This window comes from Nycticebus coucang, chromosome 16, assembly GCF_027406575.1.
Source record: "Nycticebus coucang isolate mNycCou1 chromosome 16, mNycCou1.pri, whole genome shotgun sequence".
NCBI lineage: Eukaryota > Metazoa > Chordata > Mammalia > Primates > Lorisidae > Nycticebus > Nycticebus coucang.
Genome location: NC_069795.1, coordinates 9,198,590 through 9,218,949, shown reverse-complemented (window position 1 = coordinate 9,218,949; position 20,360 = coordinate 9,198,590). Strand labels below are relative to the sequence as shown.

Sequence of the window (20,360 nt, the reverse complement as noted above, 5' to 3'; positions counted from 1 at the left end):
ATTATGTAAGGCAAAACATCCAGAAGCTTAGAAATTGGTAAGCCTTTATCATGAGTGTAAAGATAAGGACTAATGTTTAAACTTTGTATACACCAGGCAAGAAGTTACCGGATGTTTCATGACGACAGCATGAAATCATTCTTTCGTAGACTCAGTTTTACGCCCGATGGCTCTTTGCTCCTCACACCAGGTATGTTTCAAAGCATTTGATTTAAGGGCATGATGACAAAGTGGGAATGTCATGCTCTAGTTTTGTGATGCGTCTTTTCAGTTCATTGACCTCTGATCGGAGCAGTGGTCCCCAACTTGCCCCTATACATTGGAACTTCCAGAGAAGCTGCAGAAAGATACTGGTACCTGTACCCCAGAGATGGTTGTTTAATTTGTCTGGGGTGGGTAGCCTGGCTTTTGGAGTTTTAAAAGGATTTCCAAGTGATGCAATTAAAGTGATAGGTATTCTCTTAGATAAATTTAATGTTTTTCTTTTGTTTGAGAGAGAGTCTCACTTTGTCAACCTCAGTAGGGTGCCATAGCATCACAGCTCACAGCAACCTCAAACTCGTGGGCTTAAGCGATTCTCTTGCTTTAGCCTTCCAAGTAGCTGGGACTACAGGTGCCCACCACAACGCCTGGTTATTATTATTATTTTTTTTTTAAGTGATGGAGTCTCGCTCTGGTACAGGCTGGTCTTGAACCCGTGAGCTCAGGCAATCTACCTGCCTCAGCCTCCCAAGTGCCGGGATTTCAGGTGTGAGCTACCATGCCTGGCCCCGATAAATTTAACTTTTAAAAAAAACTTACTACTTAAGCTTTTTAGGAGTGTTTTTTTGCTAGATATGTATATAGAGGTCATGATTTTAACGCCAAAGGTAAGATTCCTTTATTTTTATTCTCTTCAAGAACGAAGCAACCTATTGTGGCAGGATTAGACACAGGACAGCTTTGGTTGGACTAACTTCTGGGTGTGGCAGTGGTCAAATCTGAGAAGTCAACAAATTAGCAAGCATGAGATAGGTTGATTGTCTTAGCCCAGCAAGATTAAGACTGGGCAGCATTGTGGCCAGAGTGCTCTTGAGAAGAATGTCTGCTAATCTTCGTGGTTCTTGGACCATCCTATGTATAAAGATAATGAGATGACCCAGGGTTGGGCCTAACAGGAGAGGGCACAGCTTTGCCACTAAGAGTCCCAGCCACGCTGGGCCAGGGAGAGCCCAAGAAGGGTATGGATGACGCAAACCTCTGTATGGATTGGCTTTGGATCACTGGGGAATATGGGGAATGACACTTTGGTTCAGGGAGTCTCTGGACCAAGAATAAGGATTTACTAAAACTTTATTATTAAAGTTGTTTAGTAAACACACTAACAAATCTTTTACCAGTGGCAACTCTAAACATATTTTTAGTTAAAATCAGGTACCAAGTAGGTGTCTGCTATCAGTTATTGTTCTCTGTGGTGCTTGTAGGTACAGGAGAGCAGGAAAGTGAAATTATAAAGATTGGAAAGGAAGAGACAAACTTTCTATCTGTGGTAGGATTGTATTTCTAGAAAATTTAAGAGATTTGAAAAATACTACCGATTGGCAGAGCCTAATAGAATTGCCTAAGCCCAAGAGCCTTAGAGGTTGCTGTGAGCTGTGACACGACGGCACTCTACTGAGGGTGATAAAGTGAGACTGTCTCTTAAAAAAAAACCAAAATTACTGATTAAAAAAAAAATTGATAAAGTGGTTGGATATTGTGAAATACATGAAAATCTATCTTTTTTTCTATGTTAGCAATAAGTACTTAGAAATGGAAAGGGAATATGCCATCCACAGTGCAATTTATTGAAATAAGTGTATTTCAATACATTTGAATAAATTTAATAAGAAAGGTACAGGGCCTTTATGAAGAAGAGTAGAAAGTCTTGTTGAAGGTAACAAGTTCTGAACAAAAGGGAATGTATATCATGTTCTAAAAATTACCATGACAATTTGATTTCCAGTTAGAATCCCATTAAGGGAGTGTGTGTGTGTTTTTATCAGTACCATGTGCTAATCGATTGCTCAACTGGAGCTCTATGTGTGTGTTTTTAATTAGATGAAATTTCAGCTTTGTTTAATAGAATGAATGCTGACAAATAGCTAAGACAGATGAAAAAAAAGATTAAAACTCAGAGGGCCTTTGCATCACCACATGTCAGAAAGATAGTGTGACACTACTTTTTAATCAAACCAATAAGGTGTGCAATAGGACTAAAAGGGTAAGTTAGTGGAGCAGAACGGAGAATCAGAAGTAGATCTCAGATGTGAGGCAATTTAATATATGACCGTAAGTGATGAGATTTTTCAGTGAGAAAAATATCTTATTTATTTATAATTGTACATTACTTAAATAATTTTTGAGAAAATTAGATATTCAAGGCAGATAGGACAAAAGTGTCATTTAGAAGGCTGGGAAATATTGAGATTGGACAAGGAGGTCCTATTCCTCTTTTTTTTAAAGTGGTAGATACAATTATATAGCTAAGCCTCCAGTTACGAACGAGATCATTTCTGCAGGTTTGTTCCTAAATTGAATGTGTGTAAGTTGGAATAGGTACATTTACTTATTACCTATTATGGCCTTTGTTTGTAGATGTGGGTCGTACATCAGTTGGACGTATGCATTATGTTATCTAGTAATGATTTTTATGATGAGAACACTTAGCATCTTAGACTTTCCAAGAATACAATACATTGTTACTAGATCTAGCCACCATGTTGTGTAATAGACCTCTTGAAGGGAGGAATGTGTTATTGAGTAAATGGTACTGGGGTACCGTTTCATGGAATAAGATGCAGTTGGACTCCTTGCTTTTAATCAATTCCAAGTGAATTCATTACTTAAATATGAAAGGATAAAAATTTAAAACTATTATAAGAAAATCTCAGAAGACATTCTGGGAAATGGGGGAAGACCTAAGACTGGAAACTCAGAAGCTTGTAAAGAGATGCTAGACCTATTTGACTATATTTGAGTGTGGACCTTTTACATGACAAAGAGATAGTGAGCGAAGTCAGTAAGTAGATAAAAGGTAGAACTGGAAAATAATATTTGTAGTATAAGGAAGAGAGAGCTAGTGTGTATCATATATAATGATCTTTCCAAATTGATAAGAACCAAAAAAAAGAAAGGAAGAAAAGAAAAACCCAGGAGAAAAAAAGAGTGAAGGATACAAAAACACCGTTTGTAGAAGAGCCAGTCTAGGCTGGGCATGGCTGTCTGTGCCTGTAATCCTAGCACATTGGGAGCCTGAGGCAGGAGAATCGCTTGAGCTCAGAAGTTCAAGACCAGCCAGAGCAAGAATGAGACCCTACCTCTACTAAAAACAGAAAAATTAGCTGGGCGGGCACCTGTAGTCCCAGCTACTCAGAGACTGAAATACCAGGCATTTGAGGTTGCCGTGAGCTAGGCTGACACCAGAGTACTCTAGCCTGGGTGACAGAGGGAAATTGTCTTAAAAAAAAAAAGGAACAAATCTACATGTTCAGCAGATACGGGAAAAGGTTCTGAAACTCAATAATAGGGAAATACAATTCAAGCGGCATAAAAAGGCCACGTGTAACAAGGCCACAAAGGGTATCTCTTTATTCCCTTCAGACTGGAAAAAGCTATATCCATTGCTGATGGGCATGCAGAACATGGGTATACTGCAGGTGGGACTGTGAATTGTCACAGCCACTTGGAAAGCATTCTGGTGACTCAGATACAGTCCGTGCATCCCATGGCTGAGACCCAATTTCTTAACAAAACAAGAGCATAGATGTCAGAGTGTGTGTTTATTGCAAGCATTGTTTGTAATGGTAAAGAACCAGATACAAAGCAAGATTCATTGACAGAGGTTGGGTGACTGAATTATGTATGGTGTTCTTAGGCCAGTATGTACTATGCAGCTACTAAAAAGGAGTACACTTGTTCAATGCAAATTAACTTTAATGAGTAATTGACTTGAGACAAAGGAAAATTATAAATCATACCCTATTTTGTTAAACAAATGGACTAAATTTAAAAACCATCATGTGAGTATATACAATTGAATTATAATGGTGGTAATGATTCTGTGGACAGGGAGGAAGTGTAGAAATGACATAATGGGCCGGATGTGTTGACTCACACCTGTAATCCTAGCACTCTGGGAGGGCCGAGGCCGGTGGATTGCCTGAGCTCAGAAGTTGGAGACCAGCCTAAGTACTCTACTAAAAATAGAAAAAACTAGCTGGGTATGGTGGCACATGCCTAGTTACTTGGGAAGCTGAGGCAAGAGAATCCTTGAACCCAGGAGTTTGAGGTTGCTGTGAGCTGTGATGCTGCAACACTGTCTCCAGGTCACAGAGGGAGAGTCGGTCTTATTAAAAAAGAAAGAAAAGAAATGACATGATTGGTTAAAATGGACTATTTGGGATGGAAAGATGGGGGTGATATGGGGAGAGGGTAGCTAGGCGGACATATAATAGTAAAAAAAAAAAAAAAGACTACTGATAATGTTTCCTGTTCTCTCCAGTAGATATGAAGTGGTCACATGTAAAATTAAATGCATGTATGTATCAAGAAATATGAACGTGGGTGGCACCTGTGGCTCAGTGAGTAGGGCGCCTGCCCCATATACCGAGGGTGATGGGTTCAGGCCCCGCCCCGGCCAAACTGCAACAAAAAAATAGCCGGGCATTGTGGCGGGCGCCTGTAGTCCCAGCTGCTCGGGAGGCTGAGGCAAGAGAATCGCCTAAGCCCAGGAGTTGGAGGTTGCTGTGAGCCGTGTGACGCCACGGCACTCTACCCTCGGGCGGTACACTGAGACTCTGTCTCTACAAAAAAAAAAAAAAAAGAAATATGAACGTAAAACAGGGAGGTGTTTCCAAGAGCAGCATTTTATGACAGATACGCTGTGCTGAGGTCTGACCTGGTTTTAAGTAACTCCTGGAGTGAGAATAGCTCTCAAACGTGGACTGTTCCCCAGAGCAAAGCCACGTTCTAGAGGAAGCTGGAGGTGTCAGCAGGGTTCTCGGCCTCCTGCCAGCCCCTTGGCAGCCCCGTGGCTGGATTGGGCAGGTGGGAAGAGGCCAGTCTCTACCTTTGGGTGGCGTCCAGGTTGGAATGAGGAATAGAGACTTGAGGAATGTAGATGGAGCCTTGCAGCTGGATCTAGTCACAGCACTACAGCAGGGGGACAAGGGTGTGCTATAGCAGGGGCTCCTGTCCAAGACCAGAACTGGCTTCCCTGGGGCCTGCTCAGGGGAAGCAGTGAAGTAAAAGTTGAGACCAGTGACAGAATTTTTGTGTTTGTTGTCAGTGTCAAGAACATTGTCTAGAGAATACATCTTTACGGGAATATGTTTTACAAACCAGATTGAACGCTGTTGAGTTTTGCTGGTGACCAGTTTAATAAAACATCGACTTTCTTTCTTCTCCCTCCCTTTTCCCTGATACCCACCCAGCTGGATGTGTGGAATCTGGTGAAAACGTAACGAATACAACTTATGTTTTTTCCAGGAAAAACCTTAAAAGGTAGGCAATTGGGGGTATATTTGAAATGTGTATCCTTTCTTTTTTGCTTTTATTTAGTAATGGTGCCCTTTTCTAAAACTGTGGTTCATTCCCCTATTAGGCCCATCGCTCACCTTCCATGTCCTGGGAAAGCGACGCTTGCTGTCCGCTGCTGCCCAGTCTACTTTGAACTGAGGCCGGTGGTGGAAGCAGGTACAGTACCTGAGGCAGGGCAACCACACAAAGTGGAGATTTGGGTTCTTATTTAGCTTTGGGAAAGCCGGATACCTGGGTTTCATTCCGTGTGGTTACTATTAGAAGCTGGAGCAAAGACTAATGTCATCAAGATACAGTAGAACCTCTATAAGTTGACCACCCAAGGGGCTGTAACAAATCAGTCAACATACAGAGATGGTCATCATCAGGAACTGGGCCTGCTCTACTGATACGTACATGTAGTGCATGTGTGGTCTTTGAAAATGAGGTCAACTTGAGGTGGTCGGTGTAGGGAAGTGGTCAAGTATGGAGGTTCTACTGTACGTTACATGACCACCTTTTCCATTGTTCAAAATACACTTTTTTGCTTCATGTAGCTTTAAAGGAATATTAGTACTTGCTTTGTTTTTCCACCGATTGGCATCCAGTATCAGTTTTCTATGCATTAAAATTGAGTCTGCATTGGATTTTTGTTTTTAAACCTCCCCTCTCCAACCCAGCTGCTTTTATCAGGGGCTTTAAGCAGTCTGATTACAATTTACTTTGGTATCATTTTCTTCACATTTCTTCTCTTTGGGGTTCATTGAACTTCATAGATATGTGTGTTTATAGTTTTTAGCAAATGTGGGAAGTTTCAGCCATTCTTTCTGATTCTTTTTCTGTCATCCCCTCGTGCTCTTATTCAGACACTCCAGTTACATATGTATTAGGCCGTTTGAAGGTATTCCATGGCTTATTGATAATGTTTCTTTTTTTTCAGAGTTTCTTCCTTGAGTGTTGTATTTTGGAAGTTTCTGTAGCTGTTTGAATTCACTTATCTTTTCTTCTGTGTGACCTGCTGTTGGTCCCATCCAGTGCATTTTTCATCTGTGACGTAGTTTTCATCTCTATGAGTTCACTTTGGGTCTGTCTTATATATTTTGTCTTTGCTTACCACGCCCCGTCTTTCCTCTTGCTTCTTGAACATACACAGCATGTAGTATAGTTGTGATAACTTTGAATGTCCTTGTATAGGACATTCAAGGATGGTTTTGATTTTTTTCTCCTCATTTTGGCACATATTTTCCTGCTTCTTTGTGTATGCCTGATAATTTTTGGTTAGATACGTGTCTGAGACATTGTGAATTTTACCTTTTACCTTAGTCCACTAAGGTATTCTATTCTTTTTTCCCCGCCTGAGACAGAGTCTCGTTGTGTTGTCCAGGCTAGAATGCTGTGGCTCACTGCAACCTCATCATAGCTCACTGCAACCTCAAACTCCTGGTTTCAGGCAATCCTCCTGCTTCATCCTGCCAATAGCTGGGACAACCAATGCCCCCTACAACACATGCCTAATTTTTCTATTTTTAGCAGAGATGGAGTCTTGCTCTTGCTGAGGCTGGTCTTGAACTTCTGAGCTCAAGTGATCCTCCCACCTCGGCTGCCCAGAGTGCTGGGATTACAGGCATGAGCCACCACGTCCACCCTGTTGTTTTTCTTCCTTTTTTTTTTTATTAAATCATAGCTGTGTACATTAATGCAATCATGGGGTACAATGTGCTGGTTTTATATACAATTTGAAATATTTTCATCAAACTAGTTAACATAGCCTTCACGACATTTTCTTAGTTATTTTGTTAAGACATTTATATTCTACATTGAGTAAATTTCACATGTACCCTTGTAAGATGCACTATAGGTGCATCCCAATTACCCTCCCACCAGCCATCCTTCCCGCACCCCTCCCCTATTTTTATTCTTATAAATATTCTTGAGATTTATTCTGGGATGCAGTTAAGTTACTGAAAATCATGTGATTCTTTGGGGACTTGCTTTTAAGCTTTGTTAGGCAGCATTTAGTCTGGAGCTGAGTTTTTCCACTCCTGAGGCAAAGTCTTCTTAGCACTCTAATTGATGCCTTGTGCAGTGTGAAGTTTTCCACTCTGGCTGGGAGAGCATTCGGTGTTTCTGGCCTTGTGTGAGCTTCAGGGATCATTCTTTCTAGCAGTTCTTCCCCTGGCCTCAGGTAGTGTCCTGACACATGGGCACTGCTCAGGTGTACAGCTGAGGACCTGAGAGGAGCCCTGGAGATCCCTGCAGCTCTGACCTAAGAGGAGCCCTGGAGATCCCTACAGCTCTGACCTAAGAGGAGCCCTGGAGATCTCTGGAGCTCTGACCTAAGAGGAGCCCTGGAGATCCCTGCAGCTCTGACCTGAGAGGAGCCCTGGAGATCTCTGGAGCTCTGACCTAAGAGGAGCCCTGGAGATCCCTGCAGCTCTGACCTAAGAGGAGCCCTGGAGATCCCTGCAGCTCTGACCTGAGAGGAGCCCTGGAGATCTCTGGAGCTCTGACCTGAGAGGAGCCCTGGAGATCCCTGCAGCTCTGACCTGAGAGGAGCCCTGGAGATCCCTGCAGCTCTGACCTAAGAGGAGCCCTGGAGATCCCTGCAGCTCTGGTCTCGCCCTGTGCCGGTTCCATCTTCTCAACCCAGGGAGTTTTCTGGACTCTGCTGGGGTCCTTCTAGCTTAACTGGGCCTGGCAATTCCAGGCATAATTTGTGGCCTCATTTGCTTCCTGTCTCTTGGATAGCTGTCCTTTGTTGCCTGAGGGCCAGTGTCTTAAAACCATTGTTTCGTATACTTTGCCTGGAATTTTAGGGGCGTTTTTAGCTTGGGAAGGTAAATCTGGTTCCCATTACTCCTTGGCTGGAAGTTTGGGGAAATTAGTTAACAGTTTTCTTCAGGAGTATTGTTTTTGTCATTTCACTTTGTCCCTATTCCCCTCTGCAGACAAATCATCACAAGAGGTGGGTCCAGAGCTGGTGAGTCTGCCCTACCGCCTGGTGTTTGCTGTGGCTTCCGAGGACTCTCTGCTTCTCTATGACACCCAGCAGCTTTTCCCTTTTGGTTACGTGTCTAATATACATTACCACACCCTGAGTGACATTTCATGGTGAGTAGCTGGGGACATGGGTGAAGGAGACAAGTGTGTCACTCTGGTGTGAGCTCTGGGCTCAGGGCTTTTCATTACTGAAGAGGGCTTATTTGACCCTATTTACCAGTTGTTTTATTAAAGGAATCGATAAAAAGGAAAGCCATCTGCCACAATACTTGCTTCTACTTGAGCACCAATGGGTTTTGATGCTATTCCGGTTGCCCTGTAGGAATAAATGAACTATGATAAGTGAGGGGACAGCCCTGACTCATCAGGCCCTCCAACAGGAAGCCGTCCCTTGCAAGCTCCTGCTGCCCAGGATAGGGTAGGTCCTCCATGGCTATGGCTGTCCTGATGGTGTCACTTGGCACTCACCCTTCAGCCACCTTTGGTCCTTGGTTCAGCCTCCACTGCCTATTTGGCTTAGTGTGCGCTCCTGCCAAGGCTTTGCCACCTTACCCTCTATTTCTTGCTCCTTACATATTTTTTTCTTTTAATTTTCTTTTTATTTTAGGGGAAAAACAGGTTATCTTGCCTTTATTCAAATGAAAGTTGATAATAAGAGGTTGCAGTGACTTAGAAAATTGGGGTAGTATTAGGAAAAGGAAGGCGTAAGGAGCTTGTGTAAACTGTTTCTTTTCTAGTCACATTTTCTCCCTGGTTTTTGCCTTCTAACAAAACTTGTGATTTTTGCTTAAACTTCCACTTTGTAACTAGTTATGAGAGTGTTAGATGTGGTCTGTAGACTTTGGTAAGGTCTATAACTTTTTTCCCTATTTTGGGAACAAAGGTCCAGTGATGGGGCCTTCCTGGCCATTTCTTCCACGGATGGTTATTGTTCGTTTGTGACATTTGAGAAGGATGAACTGGGAATTCCTTTGAAAGAGAAGCCACTTTCGATCATGAGAACTCCTGATACAGCAAAGAAAGCTAAGAGTCAGACACAACAAGGTTCTTCGCCAGGACCCAGACCCGTAGAGGGAACTCCCATCAGCAGAACTCAGGACCCCAGCAGCCCCTGTACAACCTCCCCCCAGGCCGGACAGTCTCCAGCCCCAACAGTGATCAAGGACAACCCTCCGGCTACTCCTGGAGTCAAAAACTCCTTGCTAGCACCTTCAGAGGAGAAGAACTTGCAGCCCAGTAGTCAAAATACGAAGGCTCACCCATCCCGAAGGGTCACTCTGAACACTTTGCAAGCCTGGAGTAAGACAACACCCCGGTAGGTACTTTTGATAGTATAAGACATTATCATTGCAAAATGAAATACCAACTGAATACCTCTAACCTATTCTAAGTGAAATTCCATGCAGTAAATATATCATACATCTGTTGTCATAGAGAGACTACTTAATATCAAATCTAAGAACATCATTTCTTACATATAGCCTCTGTGGTTCCCTCCATTTCTACCTGTCATATAAACCCAGGCTCTCGTCCCCACACGCAGACTGTGATTGGTTGTCACCTATTATTCAGGACTGTGTACTTGCTCTCCTAAGTCCCGTATACCTTGATCTCCAGCCGGGCCCTGAATTTTATGTTCCCACAGCACACTCTGCCCTTTAAGGCCTCTGTGCCTTATTTCCCCTGGGGAAACCCTGGGCATCTACTGTCCTTGGTGATGATGCCCGTGTCATCCTAAAAGATTTGTTTGAATGCACCCTCTGTTCCTGTCTTTGTGGCCTTCGGCCCTTTTTCATCACACATCATAGCAGGTGCTTTGTTTGTGCTTCTGTTTCTCCTGCTGGATTATAAACCTCTGAGGCAGGAATCGTGTCCCCAGTTTTTCTTATGCCTCCTGCCAGGGTGGTAACAGATCCTTCTAGGATATAGGAAATCCAAGGACGGTCTTCGGAGACCGAGTTTGATGTTTCCAGCAGATTAGCTCTTGAGAAACATGAGTGTCCTGGTCTGATGACAAATGGTCTCCAGGGTGGTCCTGCAGTTGTTTCTTCCCTGTTCACATCAGTCTACTCCTGCTCCAGACAGGGCCCCTTAGCATGTTCTCTTCTGTCAGCCAGCGTACCCTCCAGTTTCCTTTCTTCCTTCGTAACTCTGCTGTCTGCTTAGCCCTCTGACTCTGTATACCTCCTTCCCCACCAGTCCTCCTGCCCCCTCACCTTCCAGATCAGCTGAGTTGGGAGGTGGGCTGGGGAGGGTGTGGGCGGCGAGTTAGACGGAAGCATTGTGTTCTCACATCCTCGCTGTGTTCACATGGACGCCTTCATCAGCAGGTGTGTACCGTAATGCTAGTGTAGTACTGGGCTCTTTTTAAGTATCCAATTTCTTTCTGCAGACTACCAAATTATTTTTAAATTTGTCTTATTTGTTTTTAGGTGGGAGAAGTTATTCTTTGAAATATTTTTGGTATTAAGTTATTTTTCCCCTCTTGATTTCTTCTAAATGATTTACCAAGCTTCTTGCAGTCATAATCTTTTTCAAAACAATAATAGTTGTTGAAAATTGACTAGATTTATAAAAGAACTATCTGTGTTTTAGCATATTCCACATCTGATAGCTATATCTGATAGCCATATCCGATAGCCTTCTATATACAGCAGCTAGGAAGTTATTGAGTACACCATAGGTAATTAAAAAAACAAAACTTGCAAATGAGAAAACACTTAGGTTTTGGCCACGTATATAGCCCAAGCCTATAATCCCAGGACTTAGGGAAGGCTAAGTGGGAGGATCGATTGAGCCCAGGAGTTGGAGACAAGCCTGGGCAACATAGTGAGATCACATCTCTATAAAAATAAAAATATTAGTTGGGTACAGTGGCCAGTTCCTGTAGTAGCTGGCTACTTGGGTGGCTGAGGCAGAAAGATCACTTGAGCTCAGGAGTCGAAGGTTGCAGTGAACTATGAACATACCAGTGCACTTTAGCCTGGGTGACAGAGCAAAGACCCTATTTAAAAAAATTAAAAAGGTTGGGCGTGGTGGCTCATGCCTGTAAATCTCAACATTCTGGGAGGCTGAGGTGGGTGGATTGCTTGAGCTCACGAGTTTGAGACCAGCCTGAGCAAAAGTGAGAGCCTATCTCTACTAAAAATAGGAAAACTGAGGCAAGAGGATCACTGAGCCCAAGTTTGAGGTTGCTGTGAGCTATAATATCACGGCACTCTACCCAGCTTGAGACTCTGTCTCAAAAGAAAGGGGGGTGGGGGGGCGGCACCTGTGGCTCAGTCGGTAGGGCGCCGGCCCCATATACCGAGTGTGGTGGGTTCAAACCCAGCCCCAGCCAAACTGCACCCAAAAAATAGCCGGGCGTTGTGGCAGGTGCCTATAGTCCCAGCTACTCGGGAGGCTGAGGCAAGAGAATTGCTTAAGCCCAGGAGTTGGAGGTTGCTGTGAGCTGTGTGAGGCCACGGCACTCTACCGAGGGCCATAAAGTGAGACTCTGTCTCTACAAAAAGAAAAAGGGGGGGGGGTTCTGAAACTTTTAGATGGCTGGTATATGGTTTAACCATTATAAATGTTATAGTTTAAGGTAGTACATAAATGTAATTATTAGTTACTAAGCACAATATGATCATCTGAAAAATTTAAATTATTTCTTTTAGTGGTTTTGAAACTTGGTATCATATATAAACAATTTCTATGACACTAATGAGCATCCTCTCTGCGGTTTTTTTTCTGTCAAGGAGAATAAACTTAATGCCCTTAAAGATAGATGCACCACCAAATTCTGCACCAACCAGTGTAATTTCCACCCCTTGCACAGAAAAAGTTCAATTAGGTAAGTGATATTATTACTGATTTAATATAATAAAAGATAGAATATCTTTTCTTTTGTTCTTTTGGAAATTAATGCCATCTAATTTTAAGTCACTTCTGAGAAAGCAAGGATGCGTCTGCTAGAACTGTCATTTCACTCTCCACCTTGCTGACAGGAACACCCTTGTGAGTTAGATCAGATTCCTCAACCTGAGGACTCTTGACATTTTGGGCCAGATAATTCTGCTTAGCAGCAGTCCCTACCCGTAATGGCCTCAAATGTCACCTGACATTGCCCATTGTCGGTTGAGAGGCAGAGCTGCCCCTGGTTGGGAACCATTGCAGTAGAGTGTAAGAACTTCCCTGGCATCCTTGTCTGGGCTCTATATTTTGTAAATGTCAGCTCTTAACTCATAGTCTTTGTTTACTTGCCAACGTTTATTGGTGTTTCAGAGATGCCTGGAGACCCTCAGGACAGTTCACCCGAGCTGAAACGGCCCAAACTTGATGGAAACAAAGAAAGCAGCCAAAGAGTGGAGTCTTGATGGGACCTCAATTTCCGCTGAGAGGCCTCCAGGTCTGGGAGCCTTGGAGGAGGTGAGGCCGAAGGCGCTGGGCCAGCAGCACCCACAGAGCGGAACAGATGCTTGTGAACTGATTTCTGTAATAGGACTTACATGTGTACTGATTTTTCTCCAGAAATATGGATGCTGTTGTATTTGGTATCCACTTTTAATTTGGGGATGTGAACATTTTAACAGACTAATCCTCTTTTTGATGGTCTTCTGAAACTGGAGCTGTTTAACATTATCTAGCATGAAAATCAGTAAACCCTCCTGTGAATACTCATAAAAGTACAGACACTTTATGGGCGGACTCCTTTTAAAGTTAGAGGAGAAAGTAATTTGAGAAGATTTATTCTGTTGAATTTTCAAGTGTTTGAAGTGATTATTAGATTTAGATTCTCATTAGTTGATTAATTAAACTTTGGAAGATCATTATATTTGTTTTCTGATGCTAAAGGTAAATAATACTCATTCTGGAACATTAGTAAACTATAATGCTAGAATGAAGTAAAGAAAAAAATGGGGGCTGGAGGTGGGAATCACCCATAATCTTACCACCAGAAGTAATCCTTGTAGTAACGTATTTCCTTTTAGCATTTTTGTGTATCTTTTTTATTTTTCTTAAGAGAGAGGAGAGGCTCAGCACCCGTAGCTCAGTGAGTAGGGTGCTGGCCACGTACACCGAGGCTGGCGGGTTCGAGCTTTCCCGGTCCTGCTAAACAACAACTGCAATAACAAAAAAGATAGCCAAGCGTTGTGGCGGGCACCTGTAGTCTCAGCTACTTGGGAGGCTGAGGCAAGAGAATCACTTAAGCCTTAGAGTTTGAGGTTGCTGTGAACTGTGACACCACGGCACTCTACCAAGGGCAACAAAGTAAGACACTGTCTCAAAAAAAAAAACAAAAAAAGGAGAGAGGTGAGATTTTACTTCAGAAACAATTTGGTATCCAAATACGTTAACTTTTTTTAGATTGGTTTTGCAAACAAGGTATTTAGCAATTTCTGTCTGCTTTTGTTCTCTGGGCCTGGGGATGAGCACGTGTCCTCCCCATCTGTCAGGGGTTGATGTGAGCACTGCAGACTATGCGTGGTTGAAGGAGACAGGCGCATATGTGGAGCTGTCTCTCAGCTCGGGAGTGCTGGGTGGTGTGAGTGAGGGCTTACCAGTCTTGTGACAGCTGGGATGAAGCCCCATTTAAAGCTAGTGCTGTGGCCTACCCTTCAAAAGAGTTGTTACACTTGAATTCCATAGTGTGTGAAATGTGCACTTGGTGAGTCACGCAAATGATGGCAGAAATCCTAGGGCCTCTTCCCAGCCCAAAGCATCAAAGTGTGAAAGAGTTCAGGACCCACAGTTAAGTCTGACAGGAATTGGGCTGCAGAGTGGAAGAATGCACTCTTTTTTTTTTTTTTTTTTGAGACAGAGCCTCAAGCTGTCGCCATGGGTAGAGTTCCGTTGTATCACAGCTCACAGCAACCTCCAACTCCTGGGCTCAAGCGATTCTCCTGCCTCTGCCTCCCAAGCAGCTCATTTGGGAGGTTAGCTTATTACTACAGGCACCCGCCACAACCCCCGGTTATTGTTTGGTTGCAGCCATCGTTGTTGGGTGGCCCAGGCTGGCTTCGAACCCACCAGCTCAGGTGTATGTGGCTGGTGCCTTAGCCACTTGAGCCACGGGCGCCAAGCTGAATGCACTATTTTTAACTAGGTTGGTTACAAAGAAAATAATTGAAGAGAAGCATTAATTTGTTGTTTAATCCTCAACCTAGGAAACCAGGAGTCTGCCTCCCTTTCCGATGGGAAGGTGGTAAACTAGAGATGATTTGCATTATAGAAATCCAAAAGGTGAACACATGTGTACTTGCAGTGTGAGCGTGGGTCCTAGCCACAGTGAAGTTTGAAATGTCCGATGGCATCTGTTTGATCAGTGGTTCTCAACTCTGGGTGCACGTTGAAATTGAAGTCTGACTCAGAGCTGACATACTGTCTGGGTTCCCCTCTGGAGCATCTGCCTCGTTGGTCTGGGCCATTGTCTGAACGTCAGGATTTTAAGGCTCCTCCACCAGTTGTGGTCCATAGCCAAGACTGAGAAATAAGAGAAAAAGCTTTTTATGGTTATGGTTTGTTCTGCTTAAATACATTTCCCCTGAAACCTTTTTCCTGATTTTCTCTGCCTCATCACTAACGGATATAAACAACCCTTCTTTACCAGTGCTGCCAGATGAAGACAGCTTGTAGGGTAATTCCACATGCCATGCAGTTGGCGCCCAGTTGAGTTTGCAGTAGTTGGCCCCTGTGCGGGTGGTGGATCCCCTGTCCTCAGTGCAGCCTTGGCCCTAGGGGAACAGTTGTTTCTTGTGCAGCAATGATGGGAGTGACAGGGCAAGAGGCGCGGCATGCCTGTAGCCTGAAGTGCACATTTGTCAGAACGGCCAGCTGCCTGTTTGTCAGCCACCCTCCTTCAATAGAAATACAGAATAAGCAATAAAAGCTGAGGTTATGTTACCTCCGTGTTACAGTATGAAACGCCTGCATAGTTTATTGGGGAAGCCTAGGCTGAAAGTTAAGTAGTAGTCCCACTTATAAACGATCATTATAAGATCATCCCCACCATCCTGGGACTGGACTTGGATGGGTGTTTGTTTGTTTACTTATTTATTTTTGAGAGATGGGGTCTTGTTCCATAGCCTAAGCTGTGGTGCAATGGCGTGAGCATAGCTCACTGCAACCTTGAACTCCCGGGCTCAAACAATCCTCCTGCCTCAGCCTTCTGAGTAACTGGGACTACAGGTGCCCACCACAACACCTGGCTAATTGTTAAACAATATTTTGTAGAGACAGAGTCTTGCCATCTTGCCCAGGCAGGTCTCGAATTCCTGGGCTCAAGTGATGCCCCCTCTGGGTTGGCTTTCCAGAGTGCTGGGATTACAGGTGTGAGCCACCAGGCCTGGCCTGTTTGTTTTGAGCAGCGTTTCCAGATGTCTCCAGAAACTCTGCCTTTGATTATAAGTCCCTGCTGCTTGGTGGCTAGAAGAGAATGAGGCTCAGTGAGACTGGGATTAACTCACAGGCATTCCCTGGAGTCTGGGCATATGACCACAGCTGGGGCTTTTGAGGACAGCTGGCAAAGGGAACTGGGCAGTGCTGAGGGTGTGGCAGAGGGCAAGGCTCCCTTTCTGGCTGCCGATGCATGGTAGGTAAGGATGAGCAGTGCCTCCTTGGTCTAGAGGGGATGGCCAGGCCAGCCATTCTTAGGAGGGGCCCTCAGGACGAGGCCGCCAGCAGGGCAGATCAGAGGGATGTGCCACAGGGCAGAAGTCTTGGGCAGCCCTCAGTCATGCACTTCTGCTGCCCCCTCGTACCCACCTCTGGTGTCTTTGCTGACAGCTGTCACATCTACACTTGAATAGTACCCTTGGCCCTTCTCAACAAAGTTATCCATGTCCATTTACACAGTGTAGGGCCGGAGTCCTTGGCCCCAGACTTGCCGAGTGGTGGAGGATGAGCTGGCCTGTTCCCCTCCCCGAGCCTGGAGTCTCCCAGGTCTCCCAGAGCTCCTCTTTGTGCCATTTGTCTGTATTTCAGTCTGCTCCCTCTCACCTGGCTTGGGAGTTGGGTGGGGTGTGAGACAGACTGTGGACTTGGACACACTAAGTTCCTTCACCCTAAGACTCTGTAGTCCTAAAAAGTGGCTTTGCCTCCTTTAGTAGGAAGGGGTGAGGAAAAGGTAGGGTGGCCTTCCAGGCAGAGTAAGAAACTGAATTGAAATGGATGTAAGACAAACCAGATCACACTCCCCTCCTTTGTATATTGAAGCACTAGATACTTGTGAGCACACACAAATTCTCTGGCCACTGGGGGTCACTGTCCCACTGAATCTGCCCTGTTGTTGCCTCTTAGGCCTGAGGGCCCTGTCCCTCAGCCCCCCCTCCTCTGACCAAGCTGTGTCCCTGTCTAGTTTTGGGTTAGTCTTCACCAGTATGGCCTTAGAGCAGCGGTTCTCAACCTGTGGGTCAAACGACCCTTTCCCAGGGGTAGCCTAAGACTGTCTTGCATATCAGATATTTACATTACAATTCAACAGTAGCAAAATTAATTATGAAGTAGCAATGAAAATAATTTTATGGTTGGGGGTCACCATAACATGAGGAACTGTATTAAAGGGTCATGGCATTAGATAGGTTGAGAACCACTGCCTTAGAGGCCAGCTCCAGCCCCTGCTGGCCAGTCCTAGAGCAGAGCATTGTTCAGCGAACAGAGGTGGAAGAGGATGATGAGAGTTGGAAGTGAGTGGTCATCCCTTCTTTGGCTTATTCAGTCATTAATCTAAGAAATGTTTATCGCCAGTGCGGGGTCTCACACTTGTAATCCTAGCACTCTAGGAAGCCGAGGCAGGAGGATCACTTGGGTTCAGGAGTCAAGACTAGCTACAGACCTGCGGTGCATCTTACAAGGGTATGTGTGAAACTTAGGAAATGTAGAATGTAAATGTCTTAACACAATAACTAAGAAAATGCCAGGAAGGCTATGTTAACCAGTGTGATGAAAATGTGTCAAATGGTCTATAAAACCAGTGTATGGTGCCCCATGATCACATTAATGTACACAGCTATGATTTAATAATAAAAAAAAAAAGACTAGCTATAGCAAGAGTGGGACCCCTGTCTACTAAAAATAGAAAAACCAGTCAGGCATTCTGGCGGACACCTGTAATCCCAGCTATTTGGTAGGCTGAGGCAAAGGGAGGATCACTTGAGCTCGGGATTTGGGGGCTATAATGAGGTGTGATCACACCTGTCACTAGCCACTGTATTCCAGCCTGGGCAATGTAGACGGGCCCTGTCTTTGAAAAAACAATAATAAAAAAGGCCTTCTTGACAACTGGATTCTTTGCCATTGAGAAGCAGATGTCAGTAGAACACACTAAACTAGGAAGGGAGTCCCTTTTCAGGGATGGCGGAATTTGCACTGCTTGCTAACAAAGGAGCAGCTGCCCATGGAGTCTGGGCAAGGCACTGAGTGAGGGATGGGGAGGTGAACGGTTCTCAAGCTGCAGTCACTGCTCCCCACCCCCAACCCCTGCCAGAAGTCCAGGCCAGAGAAGCCGTCAGAGGAGAAACCCCCAATGAAGATGTGACCCACTTCCAGGCTGGCAGGGCTGGATGTGTGGCTCGACATCTATAGCTGTGACAGGTGCTGAGGGAGGTCATCACACACAGCAAAAAGGCATTTGCAACAGCCAATACTTAGAAACTAGCATTAAAAGAGAGTGAGATTATATCCGCCAAGCTGGTGTGAAATAAAATACCACGTGACTTAGTTCCCTTGTGCTGCCATAGTACACCTTTAAGAGTGGCTTAGAACAACAGGAATTCATGCTGTCCATTCCGGAGGCTAGATGTCCTAAGTCAAGGGTTGGTAGGGCCCGTACCCTCTGAAGGCTGTGGGGAGAATCCTTGCCCCTGCCAGCTTCTGGTCCCCCCTGGGTTGTGCCCACATCACGCCAGTCTTGGCCACCATCTTCACACAGGCTTCTGTCTTCTTCTTTCCCTTCTCTTATAAGGACCATTGGTTTTAGGGTCCACCCTAATCCAGGATAATCTCATCTTGAGATCCTTAACTAATTAAATTTGTAGAGGCCCTATTTCCACATTGGGTCGCGTTCTCAGGTTGCAGGTGGGCATGAAATTTGTATGCACAGGATTCAACCCACCACATTACTATGAGATGGGCCTGTGAGGAAGATTGACTGGAAAATGGAAAACAGTCTCACAACCTATGGCCGCTAAACCCAAATCAGGAAGAAGCTGTCTTGCTGAAATGTGGCACATTCTCCAAACTGTCCCCAGCTGTCTGGGCACGACCCCTCCAAGGTTTCCTTTGGCATGGTTAGTGCTGGCTGGAGGAGAGGACGTGTGTGCATGGGCACCCCAGGGGCAGCTGAGATCAGCCACGTCACCTGCATTCCCTCCCTGGATCCTCACAATAGGTCTCCTGGGTATGAGGAAACTGAGACACAGGCAATTTAAGAAACTTGCTTGAGATCTTAAAATTATGGCTAGTAACTGGCATGGGCCCAGTTGGCTCCAGAGTCTGTGCTACCTGGCCAGAATCCCATCTATACATGGAGACTATCGTCACAAAATTAGCCAGCACTTGGGTTTGCCTGTGTGAAGGAGAAACTCCAGGAGTTCAAGTGAAGCCAGATCAAACTGTCTATCCCTCCTCAAACAGGAGTGTTCCTTCCGATAGAAAAAGAAAGACGTCAGGATGGCCGAACGATCTAAGGTGCTGCGTTCAGAAAAAGAAAGACCTGCCTCCTGGCAAACCAGGCAAGATGGTGGGCATCCCACTTGACTTTCCAGAGCTCAGTGCCTCCCCAAGTTTCTGACTGGGTGACTCCAATCCACCGGGGACACCGGAGACAGCTCGTGAGAGGGCTCTGATGCAGGAGGAAAATTGAGGGGTTGTGAGGTGGAGGTCTCATGACAGGGAAAAGGATGTCTGGGCTTGACTGTGGTCGTGCCCCCCACAGCAGGTGGCCCCAAAGGGCAAGCATCATCTGCACTAGAGAGCAGATGACAGGCAGGGTTGGGGACCAAGAACCTGGCTTAAAAAGTGTGTTCATTGAAGCCAAGACTTGAAGTTCAAGTGTGTGTGTGTGGGGGGGCTTTAGGCAGAGGGAAATAGCCAGAAAAGACCTGAGGTTGGGAAGGCCTAGCCTATCCGAGGAGCAGACAGACACACCCAGATAGTGGAGCTCTGAACTGCAGACAAATGGTGTATGATGAGGACAGAGGGATGTCAGAATGGACTCTGCAGCAGGGAATCCTCACTACATTTTGTTTTTGTGTTTTAGAGATAGTCTTATGCTGTCGCCTGGGCTGGAGTACAGTGGTGGGATCATAGCTCACTGCAGCCTTGAACTCCTGGGCTCAAACCGTCCTCCCACCTCATTCTCCCAAGTAGCTGGGACCACAGCTGTCCACTACACCAGGCTAGGTTTTTTTTTTTGTTTGTTTGTTTGTTTTTTTGTGGTTTTTGACCGGGGCTGGGTTTGAACCCACTACCTCCAGCATATGGGACCGGCGCCTTACTCCTTGAGCCACAGGTGCCGCCATAGGTTTTGTTTTTATTTTTGACAGAGGCAGGCAGTTCTTCCCTACGTGGACTCAAACCCAGTCCAGGTAAAGTACTGTGAGCCACACAGAGGAACCTGCACCCTCTGCCAAGTATTTAAGGTAATACTGCTTCTGTTAAACACCCCTGAGGAAGAAGGGCACCTCAGAGCCTGTAAGTTGCCAAACCACTGCATTTCCCTGCAGAGAAGAAACCTCTCCAGCAGAGGAAACAACAGCTTCATGGAGCATCCCGGCCTGAGTGACAAAACAGGGACTATCTGGTCTCAGTTCTGGCCCATGAGTCACTATTTTTTCTTCTAA

The 20,360-nt window shown here is 45.1% G+C and overlaps 1 protein-coding gene across 5 annotated transcripts in view; it reads left to right on the top strand.

Moving 5' to 3' along the window:
* The window catches only part of CHAF1B (chromatin assembly factor 1 subunit B), a 33,967-nt gene that overhangs the window by 12,108 nt on the left and 1,499 nt on the right, over positions 1–20,360 (top strand). For 3 of the 5 annotated variants that reach the window (XM_053564882.1, XM_053564884.1, XM_053564885.1), the window contains 7 exons: positions 97–190; positions 5,454–5,523; positions 5,624–5,715; positions 8,487–8,649; positions 9,422–9,853; positions 12,279–12,373; positions 12,805–13,347. In XM_053564882.1, coding sequence (XP_053420857.1) covers positions 97–190; positions 5,454–5,523; positions 5,624–5,715; positions 8,487–8,649; positions 9,422–9,853; positions 12,279–12,373; positions 12,805–12,896 — 1,038 coding nt within the window. In that variant the 3' untranslated portion in view covers positions 12,897–13,347. Of the gene's footprint in view, positions 1–96; positions 191–5,453; positions 5,524–5,623; positions 5,716–8,486; positions 8,650–9,421; positions 9,854–12,278; positions 12,374–12,804; positions 13,348–14,687; positions 19,127–20,360 lie in introns of those variants that run through there. The other 2 variants (XR_008374898.1, XR_008374899.1) reach the window with 2 other exon arrangements.